This window comes from Colius striatus, chromosome 2, assembly GCF_028858725.1.
Source record: "Colius striatus isolate bColStr4 chromosome 2, bColStr4.1.hap1, whole genome shotgun sequence".
Taxonomy (NCBI): domain Eukaryota; kingdom Metazoa; phylum Chordata; class Aves; order Coliiformes; family Coliidae; genus Colius; species Colius striatus.
In genome coordinates, this window is record NC_084760.1 from 71,982,210 (window position 1) to 72,002,068 (window position 19,859).

Sequence of the window (19,859 nt, forward strand, 5' to 3'; positions counted from 1 at the left end):
ATGTGACAGTGAAAAACGCAAACTTGCAAGTTTTTCATATACTCTTCCATTAAAAAAAATCTCACACAAATGAAAACCTCCCTTTCCATCAAACAACAAAGTATTTGTTGTTCTAGGTTGTTTGTCTAGTCTAAAATCCATCACAATAATGAAGTACATTGCTAAGGCACATGGCTGCCTGGAAAAACAATTAATGAGTCAGAACTTCACAAGCACACACTCATTTTAAGTGTCGAATGCCAAGACATTATCACTTACTCTCACCTCACTCCTGCTGTCATTTCATTGCCAGTGTGAACACAAGCTGCAACTTTAACTTAAAGTAATAAAATACAACCTGCTTCTGACACACAAAGTGTAGAAGAGACTCACTTTCTGGGCCTGACTGTGGCATTTAAAGAAGGAAAAAATAGTCAGAAAAGTTCTTGAACACCCACCTCACTATAAATCTCTCTCTTTTGTTCCATCTGAGGGATAGAATTTGCAAAGGGAGCAGTGCTCGGTGGGAGTCATTTCAGAGAGGGCAAAAGAGTCAGTGAAGGAGTATGTACTATTTACCAAAATGCAGTTAAAATGAGATTCCAAGATATATATCACAAAGCAAATTATCTGTCACCACAGCAGTTGACCTAAATAGGTAGGATTTTGCTGGTGCAGTGTGCTAGACTGTGGCTGTTGATGCCATCAGCAGACCAGAGGCATCAACAGGACCATTCAGCAGGTAATGAAGACACCCTATCAGAGATGTGTCATGAATCCTTATCTGCCCAAGAATGATAACAACCATCCTTACAGTCTAAGCTGACCTATAACGCATATCCCACGTTCAGAGACAATGAGGTATATCTGAATCACTGGTTATTCACAAAAACATCCAGCAAACAGACACACAACCAGTCTTGCCTTATGTGCTCACAGGATAAGAGTGAATTGGAAGTGACCTCAATGTCTGACATAACCTTGGAAAGACTTTATGCAGACAAGATGAACAGAAGTTGTGCCACCATGAAAGACTGAACAAAAGGGGATGCTCACCTAAAATTTATTAAAAAAAACAACCCCAAAGATAAAGACCTTTCTTCACTCTCCACTTCTTCACAGAATAAAAAAAAAATCCCCACAAAACAAAAAGGAAGAAAGGAGTTGTGAAACGGGAGAAAAGAAGTTAGACCTTGAACTAGAAGTTGCATCTTGCTGCTAGCAATACACAAATCCTTGTCTTTGAAGATTTAAATATTGTCTGTTATGTGATTGTTTCCCACTGCATTTCAGCTGATTCACACACTAACAGCTGCTATCTTCTACTAAAACTTGACTTTTATTCCCTTAATAAAATTCTATCTTGAAAGGCAGACCCATGAGACCTCAAAATATAATGACTTGAGGTGAACATCTTAGCTTTCATGTAGACAAAACAAAAGTTAGAAAGAAAGAGTTGGAACTTGAGGTCTCATAATGTAGACAAATGGGTGAGGTGCTCTGAAATATTTGTTTGGTGCCTTAGTTTGGAATACTGCAAACATGCAGCTCCACAGGGTGGAAAAAATCTATCCAAGCTGCAAGCATCAGACTTAACTACTACAGAAAAGACAAAATAGCACAATTTGTTCACTAAATAACCAGTTCATTCATCACATGGTGATAGAAAGTGCCCTGAATGTGTGTAAAATTATCTTTAGCTTCCCTGTCATTTCTCTCCTCAATTTTTTGAAGTATTTACCAATATCAAATCAGAAATCAGGCCTTCCAGTCATGGAATTTAGCTCTGTACCTACAAATGCAAGTCAGCATTTATAAAAATTTTCTTCTCATTTCACTATTGCTATTCTTAAATTTTTTCCACTTTCAATTTTGCAGAGGTGACAGATTTTTGCGGTTTTATTAGTGACATCTCTAAACTGCAATCGTAGCAGGATGAAATCCAGACTTCTTTCAAGTATGGCTTTTCTGTTTTTCTCCCTGGTACTTGCTCTGAAATGGCAGCTTTTTAGTTTGAGCTTTGATTCTCACGTTTCTTCAGGGAAAAATAGATAAAATCTAAACTCGTGTGTCTTGTTTTCACTAATGACAGTCTGAACTCGTCTTCATATTATATTTCCTAACACTTCACTCTTTCTCCCCTCCAGTATGAAATTCTATGCTAATATATAAAGTTGTATGTGCACCTCTTTGAGCAAATCAGCTAAAGCCAAAATAATAATAATAATAAACAACAACATTTACAACCCCCCTTGCCATTACTGCAAACACTAAATGTTTGAAAATTCTCTCAGATGAAATCTTGTTCCACAATTTCAAGCATCTTTGGAAGACTCACAAGTATTCTGCTATTATTTCAGGTTTTCTTTTATACTGCCTGCCAGTTGCTGTTAGTTCACCAGATCTTCCTACTTTCTTCTCCTCCATTGGCTGGGTCTGCAGATGTGTGATTAAATTGTGTGGCTGCAAACATTCAGTGAGGAACTATGTGCTACATTATCCATTGCATATAACACCCAAGAATTTGTGCAAGCAAGAGTCAGTCAGGAAACATTTTACCTCATGATTCCCTCAGACATGGTGCTCTATATGGCAGCATGCTTCCCTGGCCTCAGTACAGTGTCATTGCTTCTCCCTTTCTGTGTCACAATCAAGGTGTGGCACAGCTAGCCACCTGCCAACTCTCCTCTCAGCCAGCTGTGTTTGGGCATCACAGGCACAGGAGCAGTTGCGACAGGACACTCCAAGCATATGAACAATAAGCACTATCACATATCTAGGGTGGGGTGAGGAGACGTGTTTAAGGCTTGGTAGATAGAGGACATGTGAATAACTTGTTTGGTTGATGCACCACTTGCATTTTTGGCCAGCAAATAGTCAGCGTGGGCGCAAGGTTTTTTTTCAGTGCACAAAATATTTGTTCCTGAAGGAACTACAGGAGTTGATATTGTTGAATCAGAGGGATGTCAGCTAATGTGGAGTTTATGAAGTTGGCTGAAGGTAAGCAGTAGGTAGTACTTAATGTTTGCTGGTTAAGATGAATCATAACACTTTTTTAGTCTCTAAGTCTGTTTTGATATCAATTGCTACTACATCAACCATTACTTTTGTATCATTGTCATGTATTGCTATCATAATCACAGAACACCCAGTTATGACCAGGCAGTTCAGAAAATACAAAGAAAATGCAGCAGCAGGAACCAGGAAAATAACTGCCTCTCTCACTGCACTCAATACAGTAAAGAAGAATACAATCCTCTTTATAACAATTTTTATACATCCAGCAAATAGAGAGCACAAAATGATGAAAACAATATATTTCTTTCAATGAGAAGAATGCTGTGCTTTTGAAGTCCAGAAGGAGTTTAAAGCTTTATAAGTAAAGTAGTGTCATTGACACACACATCAGCGAAAAATAACATCAAAGCACAGGCAAGGTAACAACAGAGTGTGCAGACAGTTTTCCAGAGAATAACATAGGAATGCAATTCCCTGTTTAATCAGATATTATCTGAGATGCATATATGCAGAAAACCAAGGCAGTTATTACAAACAGGATCACTTTTAGGGAGTTCTCTTCATCCAATGTAATTAATTCCTTTGACTGGCAAAAAAATATATTTAGTTATCCACATCAAAATGAAGGATGAGAGAGTAAACTTTCCAGATATTGCAAAACTCCATTTTAAGCCATCACATGTTCCTACTGTCATAACCTTCACCCTACTCACAGTGCTTACATATCCCCATTGCACAGGATTTCTGCACATAATTGCAGAGAACTGTCAGTTCAGCCAGATAAACTCTGCTATTAAAACCACAGAAATACTGACAGATACTAAACAGCAAAAATAGCTCAATGAAAACCCTTTCATAAGGGCTTTTTTTTTCTGACAAAAGGAAAAGATGTTTCAGTGAATGACTTATTTCTTCTCTAGTGGCAAAATCGAAATGTAGAATGAAGAGATAACACTAATAACAACAGCAGGAAAAACTACCAAAGACTTTAAAATAAATTGGTAAAATGAACAACGATGTCTAGTCGGATCAATATAATGGTCACTGTGTTTTAAGTCAAGTCAAACATTAAATTGCTGAACTGTTAACTGTAGCATGCAATTGGGGTCTCCAGCTCAAAAGGGACAGAGAACTTCTGGAAAGACTCCAGTGTAAGGACATCAAGATGATCAGGGGACTAGAGCATCTTCCTTATGATGAAAGGCTGTGGGAACGGGGGCCGTTCAGTCTAGAGAAGAGGAGATTGAGGGGGATATCATTAATATTTACAAGTATATAAAGAGTGGATGTCAGGAGGTTGGGGCATCCCTTTTTTCTATTGTATCTAGCAACAGGACAAGGGGTAATGGGATGAAGCTGGAACACAAAAATTTCCATTTAAACGTAAGAAAAAACTATTTTACTGTGAGGGTGACAGAGCCCTGGCACAGGCTGCCCAGAGGGGTTGTGGAGTCTCCTCCTCTGGAGGTTTTCAAAACCCATCTGGACATGTTTCTGCATGACCTGTTCTAGGTGGACTTGCTTTGGCAGAGGGGGTTGGACTAGATGATCTCTAAAGGTCCCTTCCAACCTCTACCATTCTATGATTCATGATAAATGACCCTCAGTACTACAGGAAAAAAATCTGGGAAATGTGTCCTTGGGTTTTAGAAAAACATCCAGGTGAAATCTGGGAAAAAGAGATGAATACAATAGATGCCTATATAGACAACATATGAACCATAATAAAGAGTAGAATGAATGAAAATAAGGATAAATGTGACAGAAAAGGAAGACAGCATTAATTTTGTTGGTAGATATAGTGTCTTACAACTCTGAGAGTGTCCCTATGCAAAATAAGTGAATGTATAAGGTCATAAAAATCTGGTTAACATATCCTGGATTTCCAGGGGGCTTTTGGCATGATCCCCCCAAACATTTTCTAAAGGAATTAGAGCATATTTGGGATAGAAATAATTGAAAAAGCAATAATTAGAAAGATAAGTATAAAGCTCAGGCACAATAGATCAGTTATCACACCGAAACGGGGTAATCATGGTAGCTGTGTTTAGTAGATCCAGAACTGTTTAGAACTGTTCAATATCACCCGAAATTATATACAGAAGGGTGTGACTGTTGGTTTAATAAAATTAACTGAAAGAATATCCTTACTGAAGTAAGTAAAAAGTGATTTGTGAGAAGATGTAGAAGGACTTCAGGGTACTGATTCACTAGAAGATCCAACAGCAGATTAAATTGATTTTTGATAAAAGCTAAACATTTAAAACATGAACCATTCTTCACATGTCCAGTGAGTCGTGGCAAGTTAGCTGCTGCTGCTCATGAAAAACTAGAGTGACTATATATTATCTTGTGAAAATCTCTGCTTAAATTTCAAACACAACAATAATGACAGGAAAGAAACAGGAAACAAACCAGAAGACAGCATAGCACACTCACATCATAAACATCAAATAGAGTTTTAGTCATTTAATCTCAAACTATTTATACATATTTAAAAAAACGCAGCAACACAAGAATGAGAAGAATAAGGATTGTAAGTGATCTATGAAGGCTTCCATACAAGAATATACCACAAGATACCAAAAATCAGAAAGTGGAACATGGAGGACAACCATTATAGCAGTCTACAAAATCATGGCTAGCCAAGAGAAGGTGAACAAATAGCGAATAAAAATTTGTTACTTTTCAAAATCGAAGAATCTGGAGTCAAACAATGTGACTATCAGGTACCTTTCAAAACAAAAAAGCACATGTAGAATAGACAGCTAATCTATGTTACATATTGCCATGGAGTGTTGTAAAAACAATAAAGGTCATTCACATCTATTAAACAACAAACTGGAAATATCTGCAGGTCAGGGAAATCTCTAAGGTTCAGATTGTCAAGAGCTGCACAGGCAAAGCAAGGGACCACTACATCATCTTTCTCCTACAGTGCAAGTCTCTTCCTAAGCATCTGTGACTGACCACTGCCAGAAACAGCTCATGGTCCATATGGTCTGACTGCAGCTCTTTCATGTTCCTACTAACATCATTGTACAAAATGCACTTAATTTCATGTGTTTTGGAACATGCATTGGATATAAAGTGATGATCATTGCTGCCTATATTTTTTCTTGCTATATGGAAGATTTTTGGCTTGCTAATCAACTCCACCCCTTCCCAATGACTAACCGCTATTATACTTAATTGTCTTAAGTGTGCAAAGTGTCTTTTAACATGAAATTTGAAATCACACTATATTTATTAGTTAATTGTTCTTCCTGGACATAGTTTTAGCATATAAAGATGTCTTCTAAATGTACCACGCAGAAACTTAAATACATCTTTTCACTTCAGATTTATTCTCAGTAAGCCACCATTACTACAGTATAAGTTATTGTAGATAGTTGAATTACTTTTGATCTATCTCTTCTAGGTCTCAGTTTCCACCTCCTTCAGACAGTTCATAGCATATGATTGCAAAAGTTCAAGAACAAGAACTTTAAATTCCTGGGAATTTACACTTGAAACTTTCAAGACAGCTATCTCTATATTTAATTTTATTATGAAGTTATAGTGGTGGTCACTAATACTAAAATTCATGTCAGGTTTAGCTGCGAAACACTAAATTCTCATCCTTAACTTCCTCAAATCAGCCTACTTGAAAATATCCTGAAGTTAGGTGACAAATACCTCAAGCTACCTCAAGAATTTTCACTTATGCCGAAAAAAAAATAAATCATCCACTTACGTTATTTCTGTGAAAGACCTTAATCAAAACATTTACACTTTCTTTATCCCAGTTACAGTATTTTATCATATTTTTACTTTGTTTATTTCATGCTAGTGATTAATATTTTAAGATAAAAATAACTGCACAATTTCAAGATGTGAGGACAGGAGGAGTAAAAAGAAAGAAAAAGTGATAATGAAATGCTAAAAAATGAGAGAGTGCCTAGGAAATATTCATCCGTCCAAGAGGAAATGGCAAGTAATGTCTTTTGTATATTAAAATAGATCACCTAGCAATTTGTTCTGTCTTGAACAGTCACTATGTTCCTATGTGGGCAGCAGTAATTCTTTACACGTGCTATGGGGAAACTGAAAACTCTCTTAAGGACAATTAGTTAGAAAATCACGAGAATGCCTTACATTAACCTCCTAGTCATCAAGTACTTCATGCAACATGTAAATATCAGAACATCTTTGTTTACTTGATTATAAATAGCTGCAGCAGCTGTTGTCATGATGAAATAGGATTTTGACTACTTGTATTCAGTTGAGTTGACCAGATTTTAAATCTCACTTCCACCTACTTATGCTTTCTATTACTATATAACACAGCTCTCTGGGAAACAAGGAAGGAGAAAGCTAATGAAGTCTCTAGACAATTATTTAGCTGCTTTTAATCAATTATGTCAGTATGAGTTGGGTATTAGTAAATGTTCTTCCTCTTAAACCTCCAAAACTTGGTACAATCCCAAAGATTCAGGAGGAGGATGTCAAACAGTAAGAAAAGCACAACAATCTCTAGTAACTTTAGAAAAATTAGATGAAATATTTTATTAGGAAGGTCATTAGAGTTCCATTTATGCAATTAATTAATAAGATTTATTTCTAATAGTTATCAGAGTTCTCCCTAAAAGAGCCTAACTTTTCTGTGATTCTTCAGTTGCACTTTTGTCCTTAGTTAAGTCAACAAATATATGTTTTACTGTTATTAACAAAGATAGTAACATGACAGTCTTTGATTATGCTGAAAAATCGAAAAGTGGTAGTTACCAGTGTGGAAAGTTTCAGTGCAGACAGACAAGATGGGGAACAGATAATATTTTTGAACCAACAGGATCTAGTATCTGAAGCCAATTATTCAGAAAATCAAATGCTTCAGTAAGAAGTAAATATTGGCATATTGCATACATTTACCATATACCATATATATTAGTTTCATATTCTGAGTGATGGCATTAGGGAAGAGATTAGTACAATATCTGGAGGTACTCAGTTTAGGAACACCAGTTCCCTAGAAGAGCACTGTGGAGAATTTTCAATGAAAACAAAGGAATAAAAAATGCCCAACTTTGTCCTTGATTCCTAAAACTGATTATAAAGCTTTCTAGACTTTATAAATCATTGGGTAGAAGTCAGTATCAGTTTTGAATAGTTCATCTTACATATAGCTTTATGATGAAGCTGTGTACTTCAAGGTAAACTTCACAGGTAAAGACTTCAATTGTGTGATTTAGATTTCTTATAGCCTAACTTGTTTTGTGATTGAAAGGAGGAAATACATTCCTTCAGTAGAACAATAGAACATCTCAAGTTTTTTCCAATGAAAGTATTTGAAATTAATACTGAGTGATTTTTCAGGTTTTATTATCTGGACCTGGTAATAGCTTTAGCATTAACTTTTTATCTGAGTAAGCTTCTTCAGACTTATTTTTCTTATTAGTATTTTGTATTTCATTCACTACTACTTTCTTACTCCTCACTCAGTAAGATTCTCAAAGATCCCAGTGAATTAAAGCCCGTACTGCCTGCTAAATTCTAACAAAAATGCTGACTATTGGTTGCTTTCAATTTTTAAAATTTAAATAGGTATCAGAGAGTTTTTAAAAACTAGCTCCTGTATTTTTGCTTGAGATATAGTTTAAAAGCCATGTTACACCTAATCCTATTTTAAAAGGCATATAGTTAAATCTTGTTTCTTTTGGACTAAATGCAAAAACCTCCAGCCTTCTGCAGGGATTGAATTTCACTTTCAATCATTAAAACAAAGGAGGCAGGAGTGGATGTCATGTGAAGGTAGAATTTGGAGACTTTGACCTTAAAGGCATGAATTATTTCTTCTTAAGAATAAATACCTTAGAAGATACCACCATGGGATCACTGTTAGTATTAAGAAAAATGGAATTTAAAATCTCAGTTGAAGTATTGTTTTCAACCAAAAGGAAGCAAATAACATTAGCATTTTGTTTTATATAGGAAATGTGTATGACATACAAGTTACAGTTGAATCACAGAATCATGGAATGGTTTGTGTTGGAAGGAACCTTAAAGATCACCTTGTTCCAACCCCGTTGCCATAGGCTAGGATATCTTCCACTAGATCAGGTTGGTCAAAGCCTAATTAGAACCAAAAGAGATTTATTTTCAAGAGATATGCGATTGACAACAGCAAACAGATTGGTCACAGAAACAATGTCACAGACCATGTATGTTTTGTCATATCGATAGCAATATTATCATTTTATTTTTGCACTCTTTACCTATTACTCCAACATGGACATTAATTTATAAATTAGACAGATTAAAAATTATTAATAATTCATAGGTAATTCAAAAGTTTATAAAGTTAGGATTAGGTGTCTAGACTAGTCCTATTTTGTACCTGACTAATAGAGCCTATTATATTGATAGTCTTATTAAGTGGTTTCTAAAGGTATTTTCAGAGTTTATGATGTAGATATCAGCATTTATGTGTTACTCAACAAGCATGGTGTATTAATTACCAGGATGAAAAAACATGAACTATTTTATACAGTGTCTTGCAAAATAATGCTACCTTGAGGCAACCATAGAGGAAGAGTTTTATTTAGACATGCTTAGTATAAGAAACAGGTTGTGATAGTTTGACCTATCTGCCTGTGTAAAGGAAGTGATTAGTTTCTGATACCACAATTTTTTTGTGTCTCTATCAGTCACAAACTCAATTTCTTTCTGGCAAGTGTTTAAAAGTGATCATTTTTAACCAGCTGCCACAGTACTTAAACATATCATATGAAATGACTGCACCTTGAAAGGAAATTGGAAATGGGTACTCATGTAGCCTATCACCTATCTGCAAGTGAGAAAACAATCTGGCCAATCTAGGAACATGTTAATCACCTTCAGGAAATGAGGCTGCTCAATCAGATACTCAGAATGATACTCAGGCTGATACTCAGAGTGAAAATTCACTCCAGGCTGGCCTTGGTGATCTCTGTGCTCTTGGGAGACACTCCTAACATAAGCAGTCTGCACAAGGTAACAAGATTATACAAAACTGGAAAAAGCTTTGGTGGAAAAACATGAAATTAATTAGATCTGATTTATCCTGTCACAATTGAATTACAATTGAATTACAATTACAATTATGGGTATTATACCTCTGTTCACCATTTCCAAAATCTATCTAAAGGTTTAGAGCAAATGAAATAATCTCTGTATGTGAAAATACACCATTGCAGCCCTGATACACCAGCAGTGGCCAGAAGCCCACAGATTGCCTCACACAGGTAAGTACTACCCATGCCACATATAACTAAAAGAAAACTCATCATACATTTTTATTTTGCTTGAGTATCACAACAGTAATACTATGGGTACTAAAGCAGCACCTGTAAATTTTGACATTTTCTATTCCCAAGCAGGGTTTGAGTTTTACTTTCTTTCTGTTCATCTGAAATTAAAGGTAGTATTCCACCATTTAAATGTTACAGGACCTGACAAGCCCAGATCAAATTCACTCAGTAGACAGAAGTTAGGAAGTTATTCACACTAGACTTGCCAAAGGTTCATGAGGTTTGCCTCATTGAACAAAATGTTTCTGTTGGACATATGATGTCTTGATATCCTCAGGTTCCTAGTATGAGGTAATATATCTGCAGGCAGTGTAAATTACTTTTATCAGTTCTTTTCTCTTTTTTTTTTAAGCTGATGCCTTCTACTTTTGCTGTATTTCCCCAAGTTTTCATTAATGCAAAGACTGCAAACATAAGCATGACCTTTTCACTCCTTTCTTTCTTCCTTTTCATAAGAAGCTCTTTTCTCTGTTAGCAAACTCTGGAAGAACCTCTCTTTGCTTGCAACTGTCTGGGTCTGTCTTCCAAATGACAATTGTTTAGAACATCTCGTCTGGCTCCTACTTTTTGCTGCTACTTTACTGCATATGCATGAGGAAAGTGGCAGAAATAACACAGAGCTGACCAATTTTTCAAGTACACTTTCGTAAATTCAAATAAAAACCTTATGCTTTTCTTCTAACTCTTTTGAGCAAGTAGTGTATTATTAAGAATATTATTAAGAGAGCAGCTGCAGAAGAGATTTTACTACAAAGTAAAGGTGGAAAAACCACAAACAGATGTTTTGCTATTGAGTCCTTCCTTTTTATTGCACTAGATCAGCGACCACAGTTTACAGGGCTGCTGGTGGGCATTGTTACAAATTAGGTACATCAGTTAAGTGAAAAGATTATTAATAGAAAGGACTACGGTTGAAAAAAATCACAGGAGTGTGTCTACTTCAAGGTATAGTCTTATTTTATAACTTAAAAAGCTGTATTTAGCCATATATATTTTACGTGTAATTCCCGATGTCCAAGAGTGATAGCAACCTCCTTCAACAGACTGCCAAAATGAGTTGAACCAAGGCAATCAGAATGCAAAGGCTGTGCATTCTGGAGCTTGCTACAGTACTGTGGCTCACCTAAAGTAACCACCCAATAACGAAGTGCCTCCAGCCAAATTAAGTTGGCTTTGCAGATAAGTAAATTAAATATGCAACACTAAGGAGTAAAGGAACTATAAAGGAACAAGGGAATGATGGCTAAACACATTATCAATACTTAAAGGCTCTTTCTGAGCCACCTATATAGAAATTCTTTATGGGTTGACTTAAGGATGAAATGCATGTTTGTCAATAACACACATTTAATTATGAAAATACTTGAAAACTGACACTGTTTTTTCTCCCTAAAAAGATAACAACATGATTTAGAATTAGCATGTTTGGAATGCTAGGGGATACAGAAATCAAGTGTTTGCCCAAAGGGCATCAATGAAATCAGTGCAAGAACTAATCACTGATTGCACCCTGCAAGTCCGTGGGGTAACTCACACGCATGGCAGACCTGCACGGGCTGCTCCAACGTGCATTTATCCCAAAGGCTGCAGCTCCTCTTTGCCTCTCGTGTGGGGCTGCTCTGCGGCGCGCAGGCTCTCCAACACGGCCTGTGCCATGGCCGCCTCCCTACACAGTCCCTTGCCCGTCCGGGCTCACTCACATGGAGCTGCTGGTGGCTCTCAGTCCTGCCATGGCCCTGCATGGGTTGCCAGGGTACAGCCTGTGTTCTCACCATGGCTTGCAGAGCGGTCTCTGGTCTGGTGCTCCTCCTTCCTTCCTCCTTCTCTGACTGTGGGGTCCGTGCGGTCGCCTCCATCTTGTATCACTCTTACACCTCCTGCCAGCACTTCAAATTCCTGTCCCTAAATAATGATGGCAGAGGTGCCAGATTGGCCCAGCCAGGGGGGAGGTGCATCTGAACCCAGGAGCTGGGGGAGAGTCCAAAAACTCTACAGGGTCTTCACTGCAACCCGCTCCCCATTACCAACCAAAAACAGCTCCTTGCTAAACCATGTCAGGACTTCAGTCTCTAGTGAGGTCAGTCTGGTACATTTCACAGCGCTAATTATCACTTTTAAAAAAGAAAAACAAAATGTACAAAAACAGAGTAGATTTTCCACATTAAGAGTAATTGGCATCACCAGTGAAGAGTCAGCACTTACCCTGTAATGGTCAATTCAATAAACACATGTCCAAGTGCCAAACCACAAGCCCTTACAATCCTGTAAACTCAGTTAATTGCTTCTTTTTGGTTTGAGATCAGGCTTATTTTTATGACTGAATCAAATTTCCACATCAAAAATAACTTTGATAACTTCTGTTCCTTAAAATTTTACAGATGAGTTGTAAGGCTGAAAAACAATTTTTATGTGCATATTGAAAAGCAAACAATGTAACAGCAACTGTACAATGTGCACAGTTATTCTAGGCACAGGCTCCGCCCCACTCCAGTGACATAACTTCAAATCTGGTATAATTTAGCCGAATCCACTCATCAACTGCAGTTTACTTCCTTGATAGAGATTTATTGCATCAAGTCAAAGTCTTTCAAATTTTCCACAAAAAGTTATTTTCTCTTTATGAAAAATGTGCAGGGTTTTTTGACTGACAATTTATACTTTTTTTTTTTTTTTACTTTAAATTGCTGTTTCCAGATAATAGCTTTACACATATTAACACAGTGAAAGCAAATGTTGCTGCCAGACCTCTTGCCTTTTGTTCTCCCACTATTCATAAAGCAGTCTTCCTCCTTCCCACTTAAATGACACCGGAGTTTTATTTCCTATGCAAAACAAAGGAAAAAGAAATGCTCTACAAAGTGTGACTTTTTTTTTTTTTTTAAACGTACGGTAGTGCCACTTCCTCTCCCTAGCTCTTTGTATTACTCAAGAACAAGTTGACTGAAGGAGTTAGGGGTTTTCACTGTGGAGAACAGAAGGCCCTGGGTGATCTCACCACAGTTTTCCAGTACCTAAAGGGTGGCTACAAAGAGGACCTTCACAAGGGCCTACATGGAGAGGACAAGAGGCAATGGGTACAAGTTGCATGGGGAGAGGTTTCATCTTGATATAAGAAAGGAATTTTTTACAATGAGACAATTATTCACTGGAACAATCTCTCTAGGATCTAGTGGGGTCCTCATCAATGAACATATTCAAGATGTGACTGAACAGGTGCTAGATAATACCATCTAGCCTCCCTTTCCCATGAAATGGTGGACCAGATGATCTTTTGAGGTCCGTTCTAACCTTGAGCTATTCTATGATTCTGTGAATCTAACTCACTATCTGCCCCTAAAATTACACAATGCATGTCTTGCTTGCACAAGTAGTTAACAGTACAGGTAGATGAGGTGTTCAAACAGTCCTTAAATTCATCTGGAGAGAGAAGAATATACTTATAAATATGTGAGCCAAGGTTTACTTTATGTTGCTCCTACAAGTATGTTGCTGATATCAGAATTAGAGATGATAACTTTCAGTGCAAACACAGACATTATTTATTTCTGCATCACAAAATTGCATAGCATCACAAGAGCTTGTAATGGGACTCTACAGGGGAGTTTAAAAAGAACGCCATAGTAAAACCCCAGAGAAAAAAGACCAGAAAACACTAGAAATCCAAACAACAGTTCACAGAAATTTATAGTTTTTCTGCAGGAAATTCTAGATTTTTTTTTTGTCTAGAGCTGGAACAAAAAGATGCACACTTAAAAGATTGTTCAGATAGGAATATTTTCAGTAGTTTTGTCATGTGAATAGCTCTTGCTCACCATCTGTCAGGTTGACTGCTATCTGGCAATTCTGAGCACTCCCCAAAAGCAGAATTTAGGGCAACTGCTTTCTGAAGATTTGCATCCAGCCAGCTCCAGATAGCTGATTTTGGACTAGGACCAATATGCATAAGACATTTTTGTCATTGTGGATAGTTTTTTCCACCCATGCAATCTGAGGGGATAAAATCCTGCTTAAATTAAATTACCGTGTGTTCTGGTTACATATGTTAGTACTTTGTGTGTCTGCTTAATTTTAATTGGATATCAATGTAGGGAACCATGCTTTTCATTTAATTTAAGGTTTCTTCCATTCCAAATTTTGCAATGATAACCTGAATGACAGCCCATCCCAGTACAGCAGTTCTGGTTTCATGAATAAAGATTAAGCTTCCACATCAATCTTTCAAATGATCTTTCAAACTCTGATATATAACAATAGGTAAGTGTTTTGTAGCTGATGACTGGAAAATATAATATCACACACAGCTGTCTTGTAACCTTTATCTTCAGGAAGCAAAACATGACACTATGTCAGGTTACATAAAAATGGAAGCAATTAATAATCTCTTTCATGTAACATATCAATAACTTGTAAACTAGCTACTTTCAAAAGTCAAACCATGTATCTAAAATAGCTCCTCATTATTCAAATCACAAATTTAAACACAGTGATTTTATTTTTTACTGGAATTTTGCAATGACCATACCTACAACCAACCAAAACCAACTAACCAAAATAAAGAACCCATTCTAGTCCCAAAAGTCTGAAACAGAGATAGCAAAGAAGTAATTCTTATCATGCTTTAAAGAAGGAAGATTATATCTCCCCTAACCAAAAGGTAATAGGAACTTCCACAGAATATTTTGTTTCTTCCATTCATCATTTTCTAGTAGAAATCATTCCTTTATAGAAAATTTCAGATCATGTTACAAGATTCCTGTAAATCAAGGAAATAAATATGAGATACGCATCAAAATGTTGTTTGCTACTCACCACACAAGAAACCTATGCCAAAGTTTGGAACTGAAGATTTACTTTCATAGTCCAACCTAGCTGATTGAGCAATAAATTGTTCTCCCTCATTACACTGATTTTATGTACACTTCACTCTGTTTAAGATGTCAAGAAAGTGTCCAAACTTAAAAACAGAAATGCAGCTCTCAGTAACAGTACAAGAGTGTATTTTATCAATTCTATTTATTTTTGATATAGTGAATCATTCTGCTAAGAGAAAAGCACGTTTAACAAACTATTTAGCATGACACTGAGTAAATTCTTCATGGAGTAGAAAAACTAATCTTCTACTAATTAAAGCAGCTATCACTTTCATCCTTGGCCATCATCTAGTTTCCTGGTACCTGCTCCAATAAAATGGATAACCAAAATCTGGACATTCTTAACAAAGGTTTCTAAGGTTTGATGCTGTTCTGCAATTGAAATCACATTGGTCAAATCACTTGCACTGCAACAGAAGACAGTGAGGTCGAATCATTTAAAAAGACAAAGTAGAATTTTCAGACATGAAACAAAAAATGAATTACCTGGGTCTTCTATAGATAAGTTCTTCGTTAACCATTGAACGATGTCTGAACCTAGGAACAAAGCCACAGGCATTTTTAGATTAGTAAGTTTTCTCTTCCTGTTCTTCAGTTCTCTAGGTCAATCACTGTTGTTCTATCATGTAAGAGAGATATAAATCTTTTGCTCTGTTTGTCTAGAAAATATCCATATAACTTTAGTTTTGTTAGTTTCTTTTTGTTTTCGTTTTCTTTTAGCAAAGAACCATACCACTTCTTTCTTGAGGCCAAGACACAAAATGCAATAGGTGTATTAAGAGTGTATTAATAGTCTACATTTCAAAATCACATTGCTGCAAAATTTACAGAGGAAAAATCCTTCACTTTATTAAGTTAATATTACATTTTCTCTACCTTAAAAATTAATTTAAAAATGATGCCTAGAAAATGTAAATGCAACACCCATCGTGATTATAAAATACATAGAATATATGCTGCAGGCCATGCTGTCAGCTTAAAAACCTCCTTTGGAATAATACATGGCACTATGAGTTCTTCTTATTGCAGTTTGTGTTCAAGTTTTCCTTACACTTTTATTACCTTTAGCTATCATTTCTGCTGTAGTGGATTTTAACCTGTTCTGCTAGCTGCTAGTAAAAGCATATTCAATTACTTAAACAAGTACCACCAATGCTTCAAACTCCAACTCGTGGCTATACTTTAGACTAGGATTCATTCTCCCCCTGGTGCTAAAGCCCTTTACCACTCCAGTCTCACTTCTTTTTCTGTATGCCTTCGTTTACTGCCTATGCATTTCCTTCTATTTATTTTTCTGTTCTTATTTTAAGGTACAATGTTATTGCTTTACTCTCAACACCTTCAACACCAGATTCCCTGTTGTCTTCTGCACTGAGTATGCTTCCAACCCCATCTCCTAAATTCTAATTCCTGCTGCTCCTCTTGGCCATGCACTTCATATTACACCTGGCACTCTCAGAAGCTGAAGTTGGTCTTTTTTTTCAGACTGAAAGCTACAGTTGGACTTCACCCACAGTGAACATGAATTACAAAGCAAACAATGAATCAGTTCTACAGACAAAAAGCCAATCGCATTCACAATTTAAGCAACTTAAAATAACCAAATACACTGAAATATACGGAAACACTGAGGAGAGGGTTATGTGTTCTCCGTGCTTCATCAGTGTTACATCATGCCTTCAGTTCAGAGAAGCAAGGCAATGTAATAGAGAATGTCATTTAATACTTCCCTATAGAATCAATATTTAAGTTCCTCAGCCATTTCTCAGCAGATGTAATAACACAATTCTTTTAGAAACTTCAGATAATAAAAATCTACACAATCTACATAAACATAAGACAAATCAAAACAAAATCTCATGAATGGATAATAACACAAAGCATTAGAATGTGAAGGATATTTCGCTTCTCATTCCATAGATTCAGATTTCTTCCTAAAGTAATGAATACAATATATGAAAAAAAGCACTTCAGAGAATAATTTTCCTTATTTTCTTGTTTTTAAAGAAGATAATTTTGTATCTTTTATTACATTTAGTAAATAGTTTTACCATGTGTTTTACAAAGCTTAGGTGATTATATCATAACGTATTATAATTTTTCATGTGTGCATGCACTACTAAATTGATTACATAACCATGAAAACTCTAAAGATTTTATCACCAGGTACAGAGCAAAGATTTTCATTACCATGTTACATATCTAAATTTTGACAGATATTAAACTTCAGTGGCATCATTTCTCATAGCATTTACATGGAACTTTTCTTTAAATGAGACAATTTACCTTTGCATGCTGTTGGATGCATACAAGATGTTTCATACAGCTACTCCTTCCTCAAAATCTTCAATTTTATGCATTTTTAAAAATATAATTTCTGTCCTTTATTTACATATCTGAACTTACTGATGGTTGTGCTGAAGGAAGAATTTTAGTTCAGTACAGGATGAAGCTTCACAGATTTTAGTGACACACTTCCAAGCCTAGCTATGTTTTTTATGTCAGCTGACTAGAGAACTTAGTCAGCCCTAAAAATTTTCTTAAATCCTAAAAATTCAGAGGAAAAAAGTAATTAGAAAAACAACATGACATTTTTGAAAATTTATTCTTAACTTTGGCTTCCTTCAAATCTCTCAGCTACTACATGGGAAGAAAATTTTTATTCTTTTTATCTCACCTTCAAATACCACCTTCCTCTTTATCTCTTTTGAAAACTTTCCTAAAATGATACATCATAGTCCTCAGTTCTCAGTCCCTAGCATCACATTTGCATATGTGGTCTAAACATCAGAAATTTCACCTCTGTATGTTAGTTACATTGCCTTTTGGCTTATTATAAATATCGGAAAATGCAATTTTTTGACATTTGCATTAGACTGGAGATTAGGAAGAACTTCTTCACCAAGAAGGTTAGAGGGTTGTTAAGCATTGGAACAGGCTGCCCAGGGAGGTGGTGGAGTCCCCCTTCCTGGAGATATTTAAAATACACATAGACATGGTTTAGTGATGGGTTTGACTAGTGGTTGGAATTGATGATCTTAAAGGTATTTTCTAACTAAAATGATTTTATGATTCTATTACTATTTAATTCTGAAAGTTCATTAGTTCTCTATTCACATTTTACTCTGAAACTGTTTCCCAAAAGCCTGAACAGTAGTTTAAACCAGCTATCACATTGGAAAATGCCAATGACTTCAGTTGCATGACAAAAGCCCAGATGAAAAAAATATTAAAATGAACACTCCCCTTCTAGTGTCAATTCCCCTTTGTTTGAGTAAAACAAAGTTGCAAGTAATTTGTCATATATCAAGAGGGAAATTTATCAGTTCATATGTTTTTGGGAGATCTTCTTACCAACTCTAGTCTGAAAAAGACTAATAAATTTATTATCTCCTATATAGGAGATAATAGGTTGCTGTGTGGGTTTTTTTAGGTGCTTCTTTTAATGTCTAATCAATCAAACTATATCATTCAATTTTAATATCATTATTAATATCAATATTAATATCATTAATTTTTGTGCCATTTTCTAATGTGTTTCTAAAAGCAAATCCATTTCTATAATTTCTTATCTCAGGAAAAGAACAGCAAAAGTCAGCAAAACAAATAAATGCTTTAGTGGAAAACAATATGTCCTCTGAATTCTAGCTTTGAAAACCTAGTGACAAGTAAATTAATGTAATTTTTCAAAAATCACACTTCACATCTACAGGAATTATGATGTAAGAATTATGATGAAAAAGATTACAGACTTCCTTATTTTTAAAGAAGAACTAATGCTTCTAGGATAAAACATCTGTAATGTTCAAACCCAAATCAGTCTTATCACCAGAAATTTATGAAAAAGGCAAGCTAATTAGGTAATATAAATTTTACAGAAACCACTACCTCAGTATTGAACTCTCTTGAAAAGAAAAACTTCAGCAATAGAAAAAAGAAAATGTTTGTTGTGTCAGAAAGCACTGAAGTCTTTGTATACTCTTTAATGTGCCAGTCACTGGTAATGTGTGATAATGGAGATCCAAACCCAACATTTTCAAAGTAGATTATGAAGCAGATTATTAAGTTAATGGCACAAGTCTCCCTGCCTCATTTCCAGAAAGAAGCTAAAAGGCACACTGGCTATTAGATCTGTAAGGTGCAGAAGACTGAAGTTAACTTCCCACTGAATTTTGAAATCCCAGAATAAGCCTCAATTGTCAATAAATTTCTATAGCAATTAAAATTGCTATAGAAAGGTAGAATGATCATTTGTAATCAACTAAACCTAGCAAAAGCAAGAAACATTCAGAAAAGGGTTTTTTTTGTACTCAAAGCCTGAAAGCCAACAGTGAGATTCTGTAAATGCCAGTACTTGTACAGATAAAAGCAATAAAATTCACAAGATCTTACTCAAATCCAAACATATGAAAGACTTTCAACTTCTTTAAAGAAAGAGGAAAAAAAAAAAGTCTATATTCATAGAATCATAGAAAGGTAGTAATTGGAAGGGACCTTTAGAGACCATGTAGTTCAACCCCCCACCACAGCAGGTCCATGGGAACGTGTACAGATGGGTTTTGAAGACTTCCAGAGAAGGAGACTTCACATACTCCCTGGGCCACCTGTGCCAGGGCTCCCTCACCCTCACAATGAAATAGTTTTTCCTTATGTTTAAATCAAA

General features: G+C 35.9%; 1 protein-coding gene across 7 annotated transcripts in view; it reads right to left on the reverse strand.

The window, feature by feature from the left end:
- RGS7 (regulator of G protein signaling 7) overlaps positions 1 to 19,859 on the reverse strand; it is a 221,830-nt gene that overhangs the window by 71,918 nt on the left and 130,053 nt on the right. For 6 of the 7 annotated variants that reach the window (XM_061989810.1, XM_061989817.1, XM_061989815.1 and 3 more), the window contains exon 3: positions 15,683 to 15,733. The exons of the other annotated variant lie outside the window; for it this stretch is intronic. In XM_061989810.1, coding sequence (XP_061845794.1) covers positions 15,683 to 15,733 — 51 coding nt within the window. The remainder of the gene's footprint in view (positions 1 to 15,682; positions 15,734 to 19,859) is intronic. 7 annotated transcript variants of the gene reach the window in all.